This window comes from Gigantopelta aegis, chromosome 3, assembly GCF_016097555.1.
Source record: "Gigantopelta aegis isolate Gae_Host chromosome 3, Gae_host_genome, whole genome shotgun sequence".
Classification (NCBI taxonomy): domain Eukaryota; kingdom Metazoa; phylum Mollusca; class Gastropoda; order Neomphalida; family Peltospiridae; genus Gigantopelta; species Gigantopelta aegis.
The window spans coordinates 65523749-65545356 of NC_054701.1; the positions used below are offsets into that span (position 1 = coordinate 65523749).

The window sequence follows — 21608 nt, forward strand, 5'->3', positions numbered from 1 at the left end:
GATTAATAAATGAATGTGCTCTAGTGGTGTCATTAAACAAAACAAACTTTTAATCTCAGATTAATCTGGACTTAAATTAAATATCACAGTTTGAAGCTAAATCTCAGTATATGACCAGCGTTTAGTGTATAATTTGAGACTTAGTCCAAGATCTATTAAGAATTTTACACGTTTGGATTTAGTCATGGAAGTAACTGGTTCAGCTACAGATTAAATTACTAAATAAAACAGAAGCCGATATCGTCTTGAAGTATTTAATACGTTTGACAAACATTTCTTTAAGTGCATGATGTTAAATTATACAATATTCAGTATGTGAATAACAACAGAATATTCACTGAACAATACAATGTGAAGAACAATATTGAATATTATTCATTGTATTTCAGAGCAACATATGAAGTTAACAACAATAATGTAACGTGTTTTAAAGTCGTTTGTAAACATAATATTTAAATAACTCTCAACCCACTGTTTCCGCTACTGTTTAAAATTAAAAAGGTCTCGTTTATATTTGCAAACAGAACTGTACATACCATGTACTTTAATATATCGGGATATCAAAACCAAAACAGTCTACCGAAAGATATCGATCGTTTAATCTTTTGAACGTCTGATGGACGTTTTGCCACCGAGAAAGTTAAGTGTCGACATATATTGTTAAAAATAGTAGGGAATATTTGAAGGAAATGTTTTATTTAACGACGCACTCAACACATTTTATTTACGGTTATATGGCGTCAGGGAATATTTGAATTCCAATATGAATATGTAAGGAATGAAAGTACCCTAAACTATCACTGAACGTTGAATCTCTGGTGCATGCCGCAATCAATCCATGCATGTTAAGAGAACCGCTATGATTTTTTTTGGTTTCATTGTATTATTGAATTAAACTTGAATTTCACAAGTTATCCCCTTGTTGCCTTTCTGAATCTGGTTTGAGCATTTCTCTATATTCTGGCAAAACTATTTGATTGTAATAATGTGTGACAGCATTACTTCTGCTTTGCAACACAATTCTATTAATAATAAGGTTACACACGGTTCGTATTGTACTGATTCTCTAAAGAGGCATTGCCGAAATTTATTCTTATTTTGCATAAAATAAACTTTCTACTCTGAGAAGTATTATGTAGAAAAGCTAGGCACGATTCTACAAGCTTCAAATGACGAGATCCCTAAACAAATTGCACAAAGTAGTTTTTTTTAGTCTTAAACATTTATTGGTTCCGAACATATAATTAAAAAGTATGACAACATGTTAAAATTGAACCATTACAACGAAATCCTAACTGACATTATTCTTATATATAAAAATAAAACGTATTCTATAGCGAGTTGAAGGAAGCAAGAATTATACAGATGAACTTATAAAATAACTACAAAGATGTCTCCTATGAGAAAGTGAAACGAAAATCTATGTATCGAGGCAATATATAATGTAACGAACACATTCTGAGTGTCCTCTATAACCAGGTTCTCAATATATTAAGATGCATCTTATCTCTAGTTCAACGGCACCTACTGCTGCAGAAAAAAAAAACACCTGCCCAATTTTTAGATGAATTGGGAGTCATCTAGGGTATGAACTTTCTGATCTGAATTTCCAGTATTAATAATAGCTGACGACCGAAGGCTCGCTTGGGGCGCCATTTATTCTTGTGCCGTCTGTGGGCTGGTGGCTTATTATTTTGTTTTCGTTCTTAAACCTAATTATGTTTCAAGCACGCTGTCCTTGTGTATGTGGGTAGCCTTCATTGTTCTACTGTCGCAGAGCTTTATGCTCACTCTTATTTGGGGCCAATAATGGGACGCGCGAAGCCTGCATCTATCAGCCTTAAACCCACCATCAAGACTGAAACATATTTGTTTCTGTCTTATATATTTTTAGAAAACATATGTTTGGGTGGGGGTTTTTCATCAGGATTCATCTTCGTCCAGGAATCCGAGTTTTACACCCAACCATCGACACTTCGCCCTGACTTCTTCCTGCATGAGGTTGAAGCACATGGCGATCACAGACAGACCAAACACGAGATACAGACAGCAGAAGATGAGCTTCTCCTGACTCGACCACGAGTTCAAGCCCGACCCCGGGACGTAGTCGCCGAATCCTATGGTGCTGAGTGTTATAAAGCAGAAGTACGACCCTATTAAATAGTCCCAGTCCTTCTCCCACCACGAGAATATCACTGCGCCTCCGAAGATGTATGACGACACGATGATAAAACTGACGATGATAGGCACTCTGACAGGCTCCTCCTTCGCCGGTTTCTCCTCCTCTGCTGTCTCATCCGCCACGACTATCGTGACGTCATTGTCTCCGTCCACCGGTTTGGCGCGAAGAGGGTGAATCTCTTCTGCTAGGCCGTCTCGACTGTAACGCACGTCTGTCGTTCTCTTGGTCCGCGTTTTAGACCTCGACTGCGGAGGGCAGCACAACCACATGAGAAATTGGCAGAGTCTTTTGTAGAAACACCGGAAACAGTTTCCCAGGAAGCTGCCCATGTTTGCCAGACACAGCAAAGTCAATGGAATTCCTATTAGTGCATAAAATATCGTAACCAGTCTTCCGTATGGCGTCTTCGGCGCTATGTGACCGTAACCTACAAAAGTAAAATTAATACATTAAATTATTAACAAACAGCAACATGCATGGATGATATGCTCGTATTGTTCAAAAGAAAGAATGAATTATTGAAGTCCAAACCTCGCCTCGTGTGGTTTCAATATCAACGTATACTTTTAACTGTCTGGTACAACAAACACATGCATCGCTTTAAACAAAACAAAACAATGCATTATTAAACAGTGGATAAGGCGACTTCCGTTTTGATCGTTAAAGGGACTGCCCTGAAATTATTTTGCCATTGCCAGGACGTTGCCCACTAACAGACACGTTTTAATGATTACAGTTACATATTAAATACATTTTGTGTGCATAAAATATCAGTCACTGACCTACGAAATTGAAAGACGAAATCCAGTTTAGGCTACATACAAACATTTAGGACAAGAAACACGATAAATAGACACTATTCTATTTAGTACGGTATATATTTTTAGTCGTTAAATCATGTTCAGAGTGGCAGCAAACTCAGAACAGTCTCTTTAATGGAAGAAAGGAATTGTTTTATTTAACGACGCACTCAACACATTTAATTTACGGTGTGAAACATATGGTTAAAGACCACACAGATATATATATATATATATATATATATATATATATATATATATATATATATATATATACTGAACAAAAAAAGAAACTTCCGATTTGTACATATAGTATTTGTTGTGTTAAAGAATTCATTGTGTAATGAAATTATATAGGTAGTATTAGCCTTGAGCTGTATTATCAGGATTCATGAATTTTATCGATTATTTTTGCACTGTTAATCGTCTACAACGTGAAATTCAATTTGCACGTGCATGCATGGTTCGACATGTCCCGTGTAATATTCGGTCAATTTGTTTTACTTGTCTTACTGACACTGTTGTCAAGTGAACGAAAACGCTTTACAAGTTGTAAAAAAAATTAACGTTTTTTACATTGTAGCATTTTTAGTATGCAAAGAATACCCAATAATTTACGCGAACGGGCGATTGGCATGCTTGTTGCTGGCATGTCGACAGAAGACGTTGCATGGCATGTTGGGAGTTCTAGTCGAGCGATACGAAATCTTCGCGTAAGATTTCGAACGACAGGAAGCACCAACGACTTGCCACGTCATGGACGTCCGCGTGTTACAACGCGTGGTCAAGACTGCTATATCATGAACACGCATTTGCGCAATCGATTCCAAACTGCCACTGGTACTTCTGCAAACACACCTGGGCTTCATAATAACCGAATCAGTGGGCAAACTGTTCGTAATCGTCTGCGGGAGAACGGCTTACATGCACGACGTCCTTACGTTGGATGCGTTTAAAAGCAACGTCATTGTCTAAATCGTCTTAATTGGGCACGTGTACACACTCGTTGGATACGGCGACGCTGGAATACCGTTCTTTTTTCGGATGAATCCAGATTTTCTTTACAACGTGGTGATGGCAGGGTGCGTGCCGTAGGAGAAATGAACGCTATGCTGACTGTTGTGTTCTTGAACGAGATCGTTTCGGGGGTGGGGGTTGTGTCATGGTCTGGGCAGCCATTGCCCATGGTTATCGTTCACCACTAGTCGTCATTGATGGCAATTTAAATGCTCAACGTTACCGCGATGACATTCTCGCTCATCACGTCATTCCTTTGTTCCATAATAACGCCAACATCTCGATTTTTCAGCATGATAATGCCACCTCTCATACAGCTAGAGACACTGTAAATTTTCTTAGGACAAATAACATTGATTTCCTTGATGACTGGCCCGCTAAAAGTCCTGATCTCAACCCCATCGAGCATATCTGGGATAGTCTGGACAGGCGATTGAGGCGTCGTCCCAACCCACCCGTTAACGTCAACGAACTTCGTCAAGCGCTCATACAGGAATGGAACAATATTCCACAGGCAGAAATCAACACTTTAGTCAATTCTATGTGCCTGCAATGCACTGCAGTGGTCAATTCAAGAGGTGGTCATACCCGATATTAAGTGGGTGGTTTTTTTTCTATGGCCATGATTTTTACACCAAACGATGCATCATGAAACACTCTATAAACGCATATATAACAATTATTCCCCCGGTTTGTTTTTATCAAGTTATGTTCAAGCAAAGTTAGCGGAAGTTTCTTATTTTGTTCAGTATATATATATATATATATATATATATATATATATATATATATATATATATATATATATATATATATAGAGAGAGAGAGAGAGAGAGAGAGAGAGAGAGAGAGAGAGAGAGAGAGAGAGAGAGAGGCCGCTTCATGGGTTACTATTTTTCGATGAGCAGCAAGGGATCTTTTATATACACCATCACACAGACAGGATAGTACATACCACGGCCTTTGTTACACCAGATGTGGAGCCACTGACCGGGATCGATTCTAAACCGACCGCGCATCAAGCCCCGTCCCGCCCCCTTTAATAGAGGCGAGGCTATATAGCTTTCAGACTTAGATTAGCGAGGGGGCGGGACATAGCCCAGTGGTAAAGCGCTCACTTGATGGTCGATCGGTTTGGGATCGATCCCATTGGGCTATTTTCGTTCCAGCCAGTGCACCACGACTGGCATATCAAGAGCCGTGTTATATGCTATCCTGTCTGTGGGATGGTGTATATAAAAGATCCCTTGCTACTAATAATAAAAAACAAATATAGCGGGTTTCCTTTCTAAGACTACAGGTCAAAACTACCAAATGTTTGACATCCAACAGCCGATAATTAATAAATCAATGTGGTCTAGTGGTGTTAAACAAAACAAACTTTTAGATTAGCGACTGAGTGTTAAAGATAAACAAATCTCGTGTCGAGGAAATAAACAAATGGTTAGATTTAAAAAAAAAAAAAAAAAAAAAAATATATATATATTTTAATCATGTCAACCATTTGATTATTCGACATTCAACCTTATCAATTTTTCTATTAATAGCAAAGGATCTTTTATATGCATTTTCCCCACAGACAGGACAGCACATACCACTGAGTTTGATATACCAGTCATGGGGCACTGGTCGCAGCTGTGGAGGACAGACGTTAAAGCTGCAATCTCGCCTCCCCATTCTATGATGCCTTTCTCTAATCAGAACTATATACAGAGAACTTAATTAAGCACCAGTCCCACCTCACCCCCGTCCTATGTTCTTATTAAAATAAAAGTTATCTGAAAGATAATTCTTTGTGGCGGTGCAAGAAGGATGAAATCTCCAGTAACTGAGTTTCTCCTCTGGAGTGGCTGTCCTATAGACGAGGCACTGGATAGTTGTTTTTGTTTGTTTTTGTTTTAACAACACCACTAGAGCACATTAATTTATTAATCATCGGCTATTGGATGTCAAACATTTGGTGATTCTGACATACAGTCTTAGAAAGGAAACCCGCTACATTTTTCCATTAGTAGCAAGGGATCTTTTATATGCACCATCCCACAGACAGGATAACACATACCTCTGCCTACCAGTCGTGGAAGCACTGGATAGAGATTCATGGAATAAACCACTATTTTGGCAAATGCCCATTCGACTCTATGTTGTGCAGAGATACGGCCTTGATCACGTATTACAGTGTTGTTGTCAAATTTACTGAGTAACAAAGAGACAAATAATGATAGCAATATTCAAGAAGTTTGATCATTAGGCAACAGCTGCCACTCCCAGTGCAATGCTGCCCCTACGGCTGCTAGAATATCCCCTGATTTAATCTTAAAGGGACTGTCCTGAGTTTACAGCCATTGTAAGATGTTTGCGATAACAGAGCCTTGTTGGCGACTACTATTTCATACTAAATAAAAAAAAATTGTTTAGTATACCAGTGTCTGTATATCGAATGTGTTTGTGGTCGTATACTAATGTTTGTAGCACTCCGTTTTTACTTTAACTCGTGATATATAATTTTTCGTACGTACGAAATTATTTTGAGGTAAAATCCGGTCTGGGCTAATACAAGCATTAGGACAACAACAAACACCTTGTAAATACAGACACTGGTATTTTAAATAAGAAAATATTTTTAATTTGTATGTTACATCATTGAAAAGACTCTGTTGGTCTTTAACATTTTACAATGGTTGTAAACTTAGGACTGTTCCTTTAAGGCCTTTCTAAGGATCAATCAAATATACCTCGCTTGTTTATATAAAAAAGTAAATTCCTCTGAATATAGTTATAATAAAATCATACATAATATATTGTCTGTAGGCCTATACAATTCATAAGTCTTGCCGCCTTTTATAACATTTAACACTCAGTAGCTTGGATATTGGATTTGAGGTGCAAAAAACATGATCAGAAATATACTTTTTGATATCATTCAGGTGTGAATACCATTAAAACTGCACTTGAATGTTATCTAGATTGTAAATAAGATCTAAAGGAAATTGAACAATGTTACGTCACGAGATGAAAAAAGAAATACAAAAGCACTGCACCATAAAGTGGATGGTGTTTTTGTGTGTGTGTGTGTGTGTGTGTGTGTGTGTGTGTGTGTGTGTGTGTGTGTGTGTGTGTGTGTGTGTGTGATAATTGGAGGATTACTGAAACCATTAGTTCGTGCATCAAAGACGAGCGGGATTTATCAATACTTGACAAACCAACTCGCCCCAGTGTTTGGACAACTCGCCCCAAACTTTACTGTCCGTAAATAATTGTGACACAATTAAAAATGGACGTCTACAACTTTGATGTCATTTTATTTATTAATATTATTGTGAAACTCCGCTATTACGACCACTTATTAAATGGTTTTATATATGGGAGATCTTAATATCGGATAAATCATAATCTATTACAATGAACTGTCAAGTCTATTTGAACGACGTTTGTGAATTTGTCCCTTATTTCCAGGAAATGCTTTTGGACTCCCGACTGGTGTGCATATTCAACGATATTTAATGCACATTATTGCTTAAAATATTGGTATATTAATTAAGAAAATGGTAATGATATGAGTTGATTAAACAGTGTGGGGCGAGTTGATCAACCGCGTTGGGGGCGAGTTGGTTTTGGGTCGAGCTGACCTGCTCCCTCTGTCACAACGCGGCTTATGGTTATGACCAAAGTATATTGTGCAAGCGTCTACATCGTGTCCATTTTACTTGTAAATTAAAACATGTGAGATGTTTCTTTAATGTAGAAACGATTATAAAAATCAGTTTATGTAATGGAAAAGAAACATCTGAATGATGATGATGATGATGATGATGATGATGATGATGATGATGATGGTGGTGATGATGATGATGAAAAAGACTTCTTTTTTTTCAAATGTTTTTTAATCTTGCTTATATCTAATATCTTTACAGGGAGTAATAAGTGTCACTTAGCACATAATGGAGGCCATTTTGAATTATGACGTCACGAGAGCCACCTATTGGTAAGATTTTTGGGTCTTGATAATTATTTAAATCTACACGCTGATGTGAGTCTTTGGTAAAATATATGCACTTTTGTCCAGCCCGTCCCCAAAAAGTTGCTAACAGACCTCACTATTAACCAGGTTTGAAGCTCGCTGTTCTGCACTTGCAAACCTGCTGAAATGAAATCGCATGTGACACACTGTTACAACAAAATCGCATCGTTTTAACGTACCTTTACCCCCCTGCGATATCATTTATGAAACGACTCTAATTAAATATCTTCCGAAATGGACAGGTTTCAATGACCCAATTGTTGAATCTAACTAGCGGCCATGCTACACTCATTGATGCAAAGATTGGCTCAAATATCGAGCACTAACTGGAGGGAAACCCCGATGATTGCTTCTTCGCGCAAAATCGCTGTCTGTAGCCTTAAACTCTAATCAATCGAACGTGAACGACAAAAATAATAGACCAAAATTATAGCACGAAGAAGGAAACACAGCTGAAAATTATAACGAAAGAAATGCAAATTTTGTGCAATCATTCCGAAATAGGAGGGACGTAATTTAAAAAGCATGACAGTGTGCATGCTATGGAATCGTTGCACTTGGATAGCTCTGGAATGAAACTCGTAGATTTAGACGCAGGAAATTAACTGTCTGAAATCGTATTAACATGCACGGAAAGCATTGCATTTTAAACCATTTATTCCTCGGTCGTCTCATAATTTTCTATTAGGAAGAACTTTTGGAATTGTTTTTTCTTGTTTTAGATTCCAATGCTCAACATATATTTCGCAGCACGCAAAGGCCATCAATGAAGGATTCCATCGGTTAAATATGTCACTAATTACAATACCAAGAGCGATCTTTGAACAGCCTGGGAAGTGGACAGAATCTAAAATAAACACAGTTCAAAATTATAAGGAATAGCAGATGTTTGGCACCGATGGTCATACTAAAGACAAACACCTGTTACTGTTGAGATATGATGTTGGACAACAATAGAAGTTAATCGATAGGCTGTGCTATCTCAGAATGTCAAAGGCAGAGGCGGATCTAAGGGGGGGGGGGGCAGGGGCCTGGCCCCCCTAAATTTGCGACATTTATATATTTTATTATATATTAATTTTCTCTTTTTTACGATCCCCGTCCAAACCTCCCCCAAAGTTCCCTTGGCATTTTGCCTCATGCCATTGGGGCCCCCCTAAATGGATTTTCTGGATCCGCCACTGAAAGGGAGTCCTGAGTTTACAACCAATGCAAAATGTTTCCGACCAGTAGAGCCTTTTCGATGACGTAACATACAATTTAAATACATTTTCTTATTTAAAATATCAGTGTCTGTATTTACAAGGTGTTTGTTGTTGCCCTAATGCTTGTAGTAGCCCAGACCGGATTTTACCTCCTGATAATTTCGTACGTACGAAAAAAATATATATAACGAATTAAAGTAAAAACTGAGTACTACAAACATTAGTATACGACCGCAAACACATTCGATATACACACACTGGTATTCTAAACAAGAAAATGTATTTGGTATGAAACAATACTCGCCAACAAGGCTCTGTTATTGCAAACATCTTACAATGGCTGCAAACTCAGGACAGTTCCTTCAAGGGAAACAATATTTCTTTGTCGGTCTTGTACCGTGATAGGTTTTTCGATAGGTTAATGATTTGTTTTCCCTAGCTCAGTCGGTAGAGAGCTCGTCCGAGGTCCTTCAGTCGAAGGATCAAATCCCCTCGTTGGCCCATATATTTGTTTTATCTTCCGTACCAACCAGTGATATATCATACGTCATGGTATGTGCTTTACTGTCTGTCTGTGGGATAGTGAATATAAAAGAGCCTTGCTGCTAATTGAAAAATGTAGCGGTTACTGGTAGTAATAGTAAACTAATTAATATCAGTACTGGACTAACTGTAACTGACAGGATATCTGCTGGAGCATGAGAGAGAGAGAGAGAGAGAGAAAAAAAAAACCGCTGTCGTTAAGTAGGGTATACTTTTCAATTATCAGCGATATTTGTTCTTTAACTAACAAGACAATACATTCCATAGTCGTTGATAAACTGGGTAAAAAAAGGAAATGATCCAGAGAGTCCACTAATGGGAATCAATCCTACGATGCACCGCATGCCAGGATAAAAGACTCATCCACGGGCCACACATCATATCACGTTCCAGAGTTACAGGTTTAACCCCGTAAATCATTTGCGATAAACTTTTTATGAGATGGAATGATAAATAATACTCCATAATCTGTTTTATCAGAGTCTTGATTAACGTTCACGGAATACCATCTGAAACTCTTTGTGTTCGTAATTCAATAAATTTCCTCCCTCTAAAGAAGAGCACGGACCTCCTACAGACAGCACGCGTACATGAAATGTCGGAAAATAAACACGTGGCGTGGCATACCACGTTGTCTGGATTTATGCCCTTAATATAGCTCGTGTTTGTTTGAATGAAATGTTTTCGTGTCCTATCTGGCCTAATCGCTGCGATAGCAACGAAATACGTCCACTGCTCATCACGTATAGGTATTTATATGTCTTGTAAACATAACCTCTCCCTTATTTTATAAAAAAATTATTAAGATCAGTATAATATCTAGAAGGATAACCGTGATATACTACAATTACACTTTAAAAGTAAGAAAACATTACCAATGTTTGAAGCCGGAGATTACACTGCCTATCTTAAATTCTCATCAAAGCTATCGAATTCCGAGACGGTATTTACAAAACAACAAACGGGAGTCTCACTCAGATATAAACATAATCATGTACTGACATGTAGTATTTACAATACGTCATATAAATCAAATGAAAAACATAGATGTCTAATAGTTTATACATAAAAGACAAATTTGAATCAAAGGCTGTCAATAAACATCTACAGAACGAAAATAGACAGTACTTTTACACTCCAAAAAAATGAATCTAGGGCCAATAGACGTTTTCGCCAGTTTTTACTAGTGCTATATTGTGTTTCAAAGGGATGTTTTTTTTCCGCAGATTTCTAAACGTTTGAGTAAATTTCGATCAGTGATGCTCACAAAATAGTGCAAGCGGTGGGGTTTTTTCTATGCACTTATGGACACTTGACCGAAATGCGTTTTTAAAGAAAAATTCCAAAAAATATCTACAGGCCGTTAATTATTTTAATTGAGTATAATTATATTTGAGGTAGGGGAACATTCCATTCAGGAATCTCAGAGAGATCATGTGGCAATTACTAATGTGAAACATGTAATGCAGAGGGGGATCTAAGGGGGGGGGGGGGGCAGTTATAATATTATATATTATTAAAAAAAATTTACGATACCCACCAAACCTCCGCCTCATGTCATTGCCCCCCCAACCCCCCACCCCCAATGGATTTTCTGGATCCGCCACTGTAATGGTCGCCGCTAGTTAAACAACGTGCTGGGATGTCGACAACTATTGTCTTCCTTTTTCCAGCAAAAAAATAAAAAAATAAAAAAATAAAATAACGACACCACTAAAGCACATTGATTTATAAATCATCGGCTATTCGATGTCAGACAATGGTGATTTTGACATATATAGTCAGAGAGGAAACCCGCTACATTTTCCCATTAGTAGTAGGGGATCTTTTATATGCACCATTCGACAGACAGGATAGCACATACCACGGCCTTTTATATACCAGTCGCGTGGTGCACTGGCTGGAACGAGTCCAGCAAATAAAACCACAATGAATTAATACTATCCTAAACAACATCCGTGCATCAGTCCAGCCGCATTCGTTTTATACTATGAGTAACTTTCAACTAATATTGCAAGAAATCCGTACAAGCTGGCTAAAATGAGGAATGTTCCTTTAAAATTACTAAACCTAGTTTTTGAGATACGTTAGCTTTTCTGTTTCACAAAACAAAGTAATTTTACCAACTGAAATACCAGTAAACAAAAACTATTTTACAGTGTCTAACAGCCAGGATCAGTGCCTTTAAATACTCACACCAGGCGTGACAGCATCTAATGCTCAGGGTAACAATCATATCACATTGTTTAAATACTCATACCAGGCGTGACAGCGCCCAATGCTCAGGGTAACAATCATATCACATTGTTTAATTACTGCCACCATGAAAACCTATGCGATATTAGGAATTACATTAGACATCATTTCACTAGGTGTTTTACACCATAACTCGAAACAGCGTTTGACAGTTGATCCTGTTTTTTTAAAAAGCTTCAAGCATTCTTCAGTGTTATAATCCCGTCTAAACAACGTCTGTACCCGGATGACTTAGTTTGGTATATCACTGACATTCTGTGTATAGTAAAAACCGATTACCCTTAATCCCCAGCCATATAGCTTAATTGAAAAAGCAAGAAAAAAAAAGCAAGCAGACGTCATTCTGGCGCGTAGCTATAGAGAAACAAAGCACCAACAAGAAGACTGAAAACTGGCAGTTGACTAGTGTTTTTTATTCTTTTGTTCAATGAAAAGAATGTCCGAATTCCGAGTCGGTATTCTATAGATATCAGCTGGAGCGCATCTATAGAGAAGGACAACAAAGCAATAACAAGGCGACTGCAAAATGATAACTTATAAGTCGTCTCAGTTTTTTTTTCTTTTTTCTTTCCTTTTCTTTTCCTGTATAGAATGTCCGACTCCTGACTCTATTCAGAATTCTACCGACCCATCGTAATGACGTGCAATTTTTCTAGCAGATTTACGAAGTGAATCAAACCATTGTGATAGATAATGATGCCATATCTACAACATATCTGGGTTTCCATCTATTATGACGCATGATTTACTGGGGAGCACAGACACAGTTCTGCGGAGACGAAGCAGGAAGAGGTCATCCCGTCTCGTCTGCCGTGCGAAAAGCTGCAGGGCAATGAATCTTTTATGTCTGGTTGTAAGAGCCGTTTCTGGAATCATCAGACGGGTGTACGTGTATCTATTTTCGTTTAAATGTCTACTGGAAGGTATCGTATCATCCAGGGCTGGTATTAAAGGCGCATAGACTATTTTTGACAATAGCCACAATGATGCCTTTCAAGATGGGCTAACAGAACAGAGACTGAAACGTCATTTTACTGTTAGTCTCTCTCTCTCTCTCTCTCTCTCTCTCTCTCTCTCTCTCTCTCTCTCTCTCTCTCTCTCTCTCTCTCTCTCTCTCTCATCCCCCCTCTCTCTCGTTTATTTTGAAGGGTAGGAGTGAAAAACAAATAACGCATGTACAAAACTGTACACAATTTCAGCTTGATATTCGTGTCATACACAAATGCAACATGTGTCTTTAAAAACATTGTTTTATATATACATGCAATACAAAGCTGCACTTTCCTAACAAATACTGTCAGTTTGCAGTAAGTCCAAGCAGAAGCTTAAGTTTTAGCCTTGTTTCATTTATACTCGACTTCATTTTCTATGACAATGTGTCTATGCGAGATGTAGTTCTGTGACAGAAAGTCCACCCAAGGGGTGGTTGACTCGATCGACCTCACGGAACATGTTGTTTTTCGTTTTTCTCCTTCCAACCAGAACACCACGACTGGAATAAACCAAAAGGCCGAGGTATGTGCTCTACTGACTTTGGGGAAAACGTGCATATATATATATATATATATAAAAGATCCTTAGTTATTATTCCTTTTGTGTAGCCTATGTGGCGTCAGAGGGTTTCCTCTCTCACTCTTTCTAGACCTCGAGTCGAAATAACTTCCACATAGATGTAGTCTAAAATAACCTTTGTTTTGGTCAGGGTGCGGGATTTAACTCAGTCGGCTGAGTGCTCGCTTGAGGTGCTCGCGGTCGCAAGATCGAACCACCTCGGTGGATCCATTCGGCTGATTGGATTTTTTTCTCGTTCCAACCAGTGCACCACAACTGGACAAAGGCCATGGTATGTATTTTTCTGTTTGTGGGAAAGTGCATATAAAAGATCCCTTGCTGCATTAGAAAAAATGTAGCAGGTTTCCTCTGATGAATACGAGTCAGAATTACTAAATGTTTGACATCCAATAGCCGATGATTAATTAATCAATGTGCTCTAGTGGTGTCGTTAAACAAAACAAACAAACTTGTTTTGGTCAGCTGCTTAGCTGCAACTTTCGTCATCATTATAACCAAAAGCACGGTTAAACAGGGCTGAGTTCAGCCAGACCGAGCTAAAACAAACCAGACGTTAAGACTGGTTTATAATATTCACGTTAGACTAAAATTACCTAATCGAGGACTAATCAAATATTTTGTGAGTGTTAGCGTCGTTCCTTGTGGCTGTATCCGGGGCTAGTCAGTGCTTATCCAGCATGAAATGTCGGTAGGGCGAAAACCGTACTTGCACATGGCGACGCGTATTGAGCAATAGCGAAACTCGCAATGAAAACAAAATGGGATGATCAGTTTTAAAGCGGCAGACTCTAAGAATAAGTAAAATAGTATTTTTAATATTTAACATTAATATATATATTATATATATATATATATATATATATATATATATATATATATATATATATATATATATATATATATATATATATATATCGTTTGGCGGGACTCCATAAGACTGGAACACCCCTGCAGAATTCGCATGTAAGAGATTACATTCCATACGAAAACAAAAGTTGTAAAATATATACAGTGTAATTCTGAAGTTGTCTTCTGCATCATATTACCAAACTGCTTGGGGGAAATGTTCGTGTTCATTAGTATATAAAATATATGATAGGATGTGAAACAGTGATTGCAATAGTAGCATATGTGGCTAAAACTGCTGAACGCAGCGTTTGAATCAACATATACACCACGGATATAAATACTATACCCCTCACCCTTAAAGTAAATTTAAAACAATTGCGGGTGAAGCTGCTCATGTCAGATATAACGGGAAGTGTCTTTGACTATCCTAGATCCACACAAAAATTATTATTCTGTGTGTTTGGGGGTTTTAAAAACAATATTTAATAACGTTTGTTTTAACGCTGTGGATTGACCAACAGGCGATGCCTACATTTAGGTCTCTCCCTGTATTTAGTAGGACCCCCGCACGTTTCAAGCACAATAGCAGCTGGTACACTGACACTAGTTGAAATCAAACCCTGTCATATTTATCACCAATGGCAGGACCAGTAGCGTTAACTGTAGATTCAAAAGTTGGGTGTATCTTGAACTTTGATACATACTGAGATACCATTTTGTGTACCTTAAAGGCATATTGTCACAGACCACTGACCTATTTAATGGTCTAACAAAGTATTACCTGAACAAAAATAATTTGATTTGTCCCTAAATGTACTTCATTCAACCATCTTCATAACCACCATACTCCATTTATTAATGATATTTTGTAAAAATAATTGGAGTATGGCAATGGTCCATAATTCAAAAAGTAAAATTGCCGAGAGGGTTGACATGGATTTCACTCCATCATGGTTCAGTTAATGTGATGCAATAGCTAGATTTGGTTTCCAACAATTAATATAATTTTTAGTTATTATCAATTTTTAGAGAAATAAGGTCCTTTTAAACGCTTAAATATTGAAAATGTACTCGAAACTTGAAAGCTAAGCGCAGTGCTAGATGGTGTAAATGTTTTAGTAATAATAATTTAGTCATTTGTTTAGTAATTTACTAATTGCCCTAGTAAACTTAGAATATTTGAGTATATGTACAGTACATTTGAATAAATTTATTACATTTTAGTAAATTTAATCTTTGGTAGTAAATTTTAGTATATTTTCCTAATAAATTTCCTAGTAATTTCTTAATAAATATAATGCATATTCGATATTCAATTTGTCAAAAGTGGACTGAACGTTCCCATGCCACCTGGTTAATTAACGAGATATCTGCTATAACTGAATGTACACATGCACTAACAATTTGGCTAGTCGGATCATTTGAATACACGCAACCGCGAGAAGGCGAGTTTCATACTGCATGTTTATAGTCACCACATGCCCTGTGTGGTACAAGTTTAGCCGCAGAATGACGTCATATGTGGTAGTAATATCACAAAGAATTTTACATTCTGCAGTTAAAGTGTCATAAAAAAATTCATATAGGCAGCATGATGCAATCTCATTACTTACAAAACGTGCATGTTATGGTATACAGAGTGTGGTAATATACAAAACTTTCAATCCCTGTCCAGTCCTAACTTCAAACTACTTTCAGACGGGCTTGGTACATAGGACGGGGATGGGGGTGGGGGTGGGGGGGTGGCTGTGGGGGGGGGGGGGGGGGGGGGAGGTGGTGGGGGGAGTGTTTGAGCAAAACCTCAAATTAGGGCAAAAATTATAGCGATATTAGCTAAATTAGTTGTAATCCATGTAAAATGCGTAGTGATTCGTTTGCAACCCTATGTAGCTGTTTGGTAGTACTGCTAAAATTAATAAATTGATTCGGGCATTTTCGTTTAATTCTGGCAAAAATAGCATACCCCCACCCCCACAAAAATGGGAACCCGTACGCCTATGCCTGTTGAGTAACAGCCTTGAGAGAGAGAGAGAGAGAGAGAGAGAGAGAGAGAGAGAGAGAGAGAGAGAGAGAGGAGAGAGAGAGAGAGAGAGAGAGAGAGAGAGAGAGAGACAGACTCAGACAGGCAGACAAGCAGACAGACAGAAGCAAAAGATGAGGGTTTTTTTGTGTTTGTTTGGTTTGTGTTTTGTTGTTGTTATTTTTGGGGATACATTTCCATTTATGGAACTGCAGTAAATATCTTTAAAAAGAAAAAGAAAAAGGAATCGATTTGTACAAATCAATAATCACACTGAAATACTAACTTCAACTTAAAACTCTTGAATGTATATGTTCGTGTAGCATACAAACAGTACTTAAAGCGGCATTTATGCAACAACACTAATGAACCGCAGTTAGTTTGCTTATATCGAAAATCGGCAACGTTTGTCCAATTCGGTTTGCTGAATGCGGTAATTTTAAAATAAAGATTTCTCCACGATCAGTCTTCTGGGATAACAAATAACAGACAGTAATGAATTAAGATTACACACTTCTGGAACCTAGAAAAGACGTATTGACAAGGAACTTGTCCCACGGGCCAACGGACCGACGACTTGTTGGTTATCTTGTCACTGGGTTCCACGCAGTCGCATGATTGGTCAGCATTTAACGAGAATGGAGCACAACTGCAATTGTGATCTTCTGATGATGCCGAGGGCAGAAACCAGACTGATCTAATTTTACAAAATATCTTGTCACTGCGTTTTCTTTGGAGATGCATGATTAGTTAGTATTTAACGAGAATGGAGCAAGAACTGTAAAAAAAATGTCTTATCTTCTGGTGCTGTGCCAAGGGCAGAAACCAGATTGATAAAATTTTTATAAAATATCTTTGTCACTAGGTTTTCTTTCGCGTTGCATGATTAGTTGGTATTTAACGAGAATGAAGAACGGGAACTATGCAAATGTCTATCTTCTGGTGATGTGCCAAGGGCAGAAACCAGATTGATCAAACATATTAGAAGCGCTTGTCGCAAACACCCAGAAACCAATTCTCATTTGCGGCCCAGTAGGCGTACTTTTGGAGTCCGCGACAAGCTGTTTGGATAGAGCAGACGCCCTATACAGAGGGTGCATGATAAATAATTTTCCTCTCCTAATTCGTGCTGTGCACTTGATTAACCGCTGGAGACGTGGAAAATAGGAGTTGATTGATTGCTCTGCGTTCTGTCCTCGCTGCATCAAGACTTTTAGATGGTGTATAGAAAAAAAAAAATACGGTGGAAACTTGAAAGCATTGATGGCCAGTGCAGTGCTGTCCTAGAGGCAAACGCTATAGGAAGTAATATGACTGCGTTAAATACTCTGTCAAAACCTTTCACACAGACCATAGCTAGAATATGACAGAAACCAAATGGCTTAGAGTAATTATAAATCGAATCCCACCATTACAAATGAAAGGAATATATAATGGCATCTAAGTACATTAATGTTATTCAGTCAGCTGCTGTTAGGTGTGGGGCATGGGATAATAAATGTGTGACGCTCTAAATAATGAGAAGAAACCCGCTACCGCCATTATGATTAGCAGTAAGAATAGTTATTATGCACTGCAATCAATCAACCAATCCTTTTATTCAATGTATTTTTGGCCTGCGGTCCATATTACAATCTGCGTTTTACAAAGATATTTCAATGTATTAAAAATACACACACCGTCATTGTCACGCACATGAATGCACGCACACAGAGGCACAGTACATGTCAGGTTTCTTTGATAATCCAGTCATAATGCACGGGATGGAGGAAGTGAGATCCATCCTAATGAAAACGTTCACACAGAACATAACAAGAAGAGGACAAAGTACATAACGTACTTATATATAAAGCAAATACTTAAATATAACTTATAGTTATATTGTATAGTTATACTACTCAAGCAATCATCTCTACTCTTACAATACTGTATTGAAACCGGCCTCGGTGCTGTCATGGTTAAGCCATAGGACAAATGGCTGGCAGGTACTGGGTTCACAGCCCTGTACCAGCTCCCACCCAGAGCGAGTTTTAACGACTCAATGGGTAGGTGTAATACCACTACACCCTCTTTCTCTCATTAACTACTAACCACTAACAACTGACCCACTGTCCTGGACAGACAGCCCAGATAGCCGAGGCGTGTGCTTGAATCTTAATTGAATATAAGCACGAAAACAAGTTAAGAATAGAATAAAACTGTCTTGAAAGCTCATCGAATAAGGCGCAAATTCCAATTGTCCGCAATGATAATCCGTATCCATGTATGTGTATGTAATTACGGATAAGTGAAATTTGCGCTGTTTAGGCCTATTTGCGCTCTTTAGGCCTATTCTAACCCCCAACACCCCTCCGAAAAAAACCCAACCCCAAGAACAACAAAAATAACCAAAAACAAAACCACAAAAAAAGCCCCTCAAAGAACAAAACACAACAAACAAACAATAGAAAACAATAACAAATGAACTAAGTTTTAACGAAAGGTAGTTCTGCAAATGTTTCTAGAGGACTAGCAGGTGGCCGCTTAACACAGGTTGACTGTATGTAACTGGTTGACTTGCCAGAATCCATTTGATAAAAATACCCAGTTATCCGAGAAAACCATTTTTGAAGATCAAACGATTTAATACGTGAAATGGCCACTAACATCGTCTTCTAATTCAGTAACCACTAACAACTAACGACTAATTCTAGCCCTGGATGGACAACCCTAGCTGAGTTTTGTGTCAGTGATAGCTTGGACTGTTAAGTGAATACGAGCATAATAATTGAGATAAAATGAAAGTGTAATCAAATGGGATGTAGACAAATAAGTGAACATACCATTATGACATGAAAGTCATGCATCTAGATCAAACCTTACATACCCGTTGGCGAGAACACCATGTGTTATTTTTGATAGCACATAGTTGTTTACACACGTACGTGTGTTAACAATTTCAAGACATGCGACTGGCTGTTCATAGGTGATGGTCAGGTCACCAATGTCATACGTCCAATAAAAAACAGGACGGTGGAAATCGATTACACTGTGACGTATAGTTAACCTGGCAATAACGTGTAAGGCAGCTACAAGTGTAAAGGGTTGTAAATAGCTTTTTGTCGATAAAGATGTTAAAATTTTCTTAAAACCTGGTTTTTGAGGATATGTAAGAAATATAATAATACGTTCGTGTCCGTTAGATACCATTTATCTCACAACTCGTAGTTAAAAACCCCCATATCAAACTCGCTTTCGCTCGTGAGATACATTTTAAAACAACTCGTTGTGAGATAAATGGTATCTAACGGACACTCATGTATTATTCTCTCTATGTCTTGTTATCAGATGTCACCTATAGCAGAGTTGAAAATTAATATGAAAACCATGGTCGCCAGCAGGGCCAGTTAAAGAAAAATCTTACTGGTCCTTCTCAAATTGAACTAGCCCTCCAATTATGATATTGAAATTTAACTTCACAGCCAAAATAAAAACTGGAATGTTCTTTGTTGAATAGTAACCATGTACACACGGTATGTAGTCCGTTTGCGTCAATTATGTCAGTTTCAGTGCGTTTCTTTTTTAACTGCCAGACCCTAGTCGCCCAACGGACTACCTTTGTAAAATTATTAGTCGCCTTTGGTCAATAACGGTCGCCACGGGCGACCTGGAGACTGCTAATTTTCAACCCTGCTATAGTCCGTCCTATCCTCCTACAAAAGTGAGGGTTTTTGGGTAAATAATTTCAGTTTGGTTTGACGTAAAAAGAAAAGTAAAGTTTTTTTTGGAAATAACACAAATATACTACTTTTGTGCGCAATTTAGAAAACAATCGGTTCAGAAATAAATAACATGTAGTAAATTCCATAGTATGAAAAAATGCGTCCTCCGTGGGACGGACTATAATGTATATTGTTGTATTTCCGAGATACACGTAGATCACTAGATAACTGCACATCTATATGCATAGGGCAATTACTTATCAAATGTCACTAATGTATGTTACTGTATTTCCGAGATACACGTAGATCACAAGATAACTGTACATCTATATGCATGTGGCAATTATTTATTATTATTTATTATGCTATCATGTTTGACGTGTGGCACAGATAACATAACTGCACTCTGACGTTTTAACATAACAAAAGATTACGCTGTTGAAACAGCTTCCAAACTCTCCTAAGCCCAGTTTCTCCTTGACAGGTCAACTAGGATGCGTGGTTCAAATTCGGTTTGAGAGAAGATAAACTGATATATTTTTTAAGTTAACAGTCTAGTTTTGATCTTCTCTTAAAGGCATACTGCCACAGATTTAAGGACGTTATTTCTCTAAAAATGGATAATAAATAAAAATTACATTAATTGTTGGAAACCAAATCTAGCTATTGCATCACCTTAACTGAACCATGATGGATTAAAATCCATGTCAACCCTCTCGGCAATTTTAGTTTTTGAATTATGGACCATTGCCATAATTCAATTATTTTTTTTTACAAAATATCATTAATAAATGGAGTATGGTGGTTATGAACATGGTTGAATAAAGTACATTTAAGGACAAATCAAATTAGTTTTGTTCAGGTAATACTTTGTTAGACCATTAAATAGGTCAGTGGTCTGTGACAATGTGCCTTTAAAGGAACTATCCTCAGTTTTCGACAAATGTTAAGATGACCAGCAGGAAGGAAGGAAGAATGTTTTGTTATTTAACGACGCACTCAACACATTTTAATTTCGGTTATATGGTGTCAGACATATGGTTTAGGACCATACAGATATTGAGAGGGGAAACCCGCTGTCGCCACTTCATGGGCTACTGTTTTCGATTAGCAGCAAGGGATATTTTATATGCACTATTCCACAGACAGGACAGTACATACCACGGCCTTTGTTACACCAGTTGTGGAGCATTGGCTGGAACGAGAAGTAGCCCAATGGGCCCACCGACGGGAATCGATCCTAGATTCGACCAACAGAGAATAATTAAATTTCCGTTACATTCATAACAACATAACATCATCCCACTGGTCCAGACGTAGCAACGGGAGTTTGTTCATTTCTCGATGAACGTAAAAGTTACGTCGTCAGGGAACGTCATATGTGATGACGTCATTTTATATGGGCAAGTTGTCTTATTGAGCGTTATTGTTTATAGACAAAA

The 21608-nt window shown here is 37.9% G+C and overlaps 1 protein-coding gene across 1 annotated transcript in view; it reads right to left on the reverse strand.

Annotated features, from left to right (window-relative positions):
• Positions 1 to 240: 240 nt before the first annotated feature.
• Positions 241 to 21608, reverse strand: part of LOC121368442 (potassium channel subfamily K member 4-like) — a 29923-nt gene continuing 8555 nt past the window's right edge. The window contains exon 2 of the mRNA XM_041493174.1: positions 241 to 2609. Coding sequence (XP_041349108.1) covers positions 1924 to 2609 — 686 coding nt within the window. The 3' untranslated portion in view covers positions 241 to 1923. The remainder of the gene's footprint in view (positions 2610 to 21608) is intronic.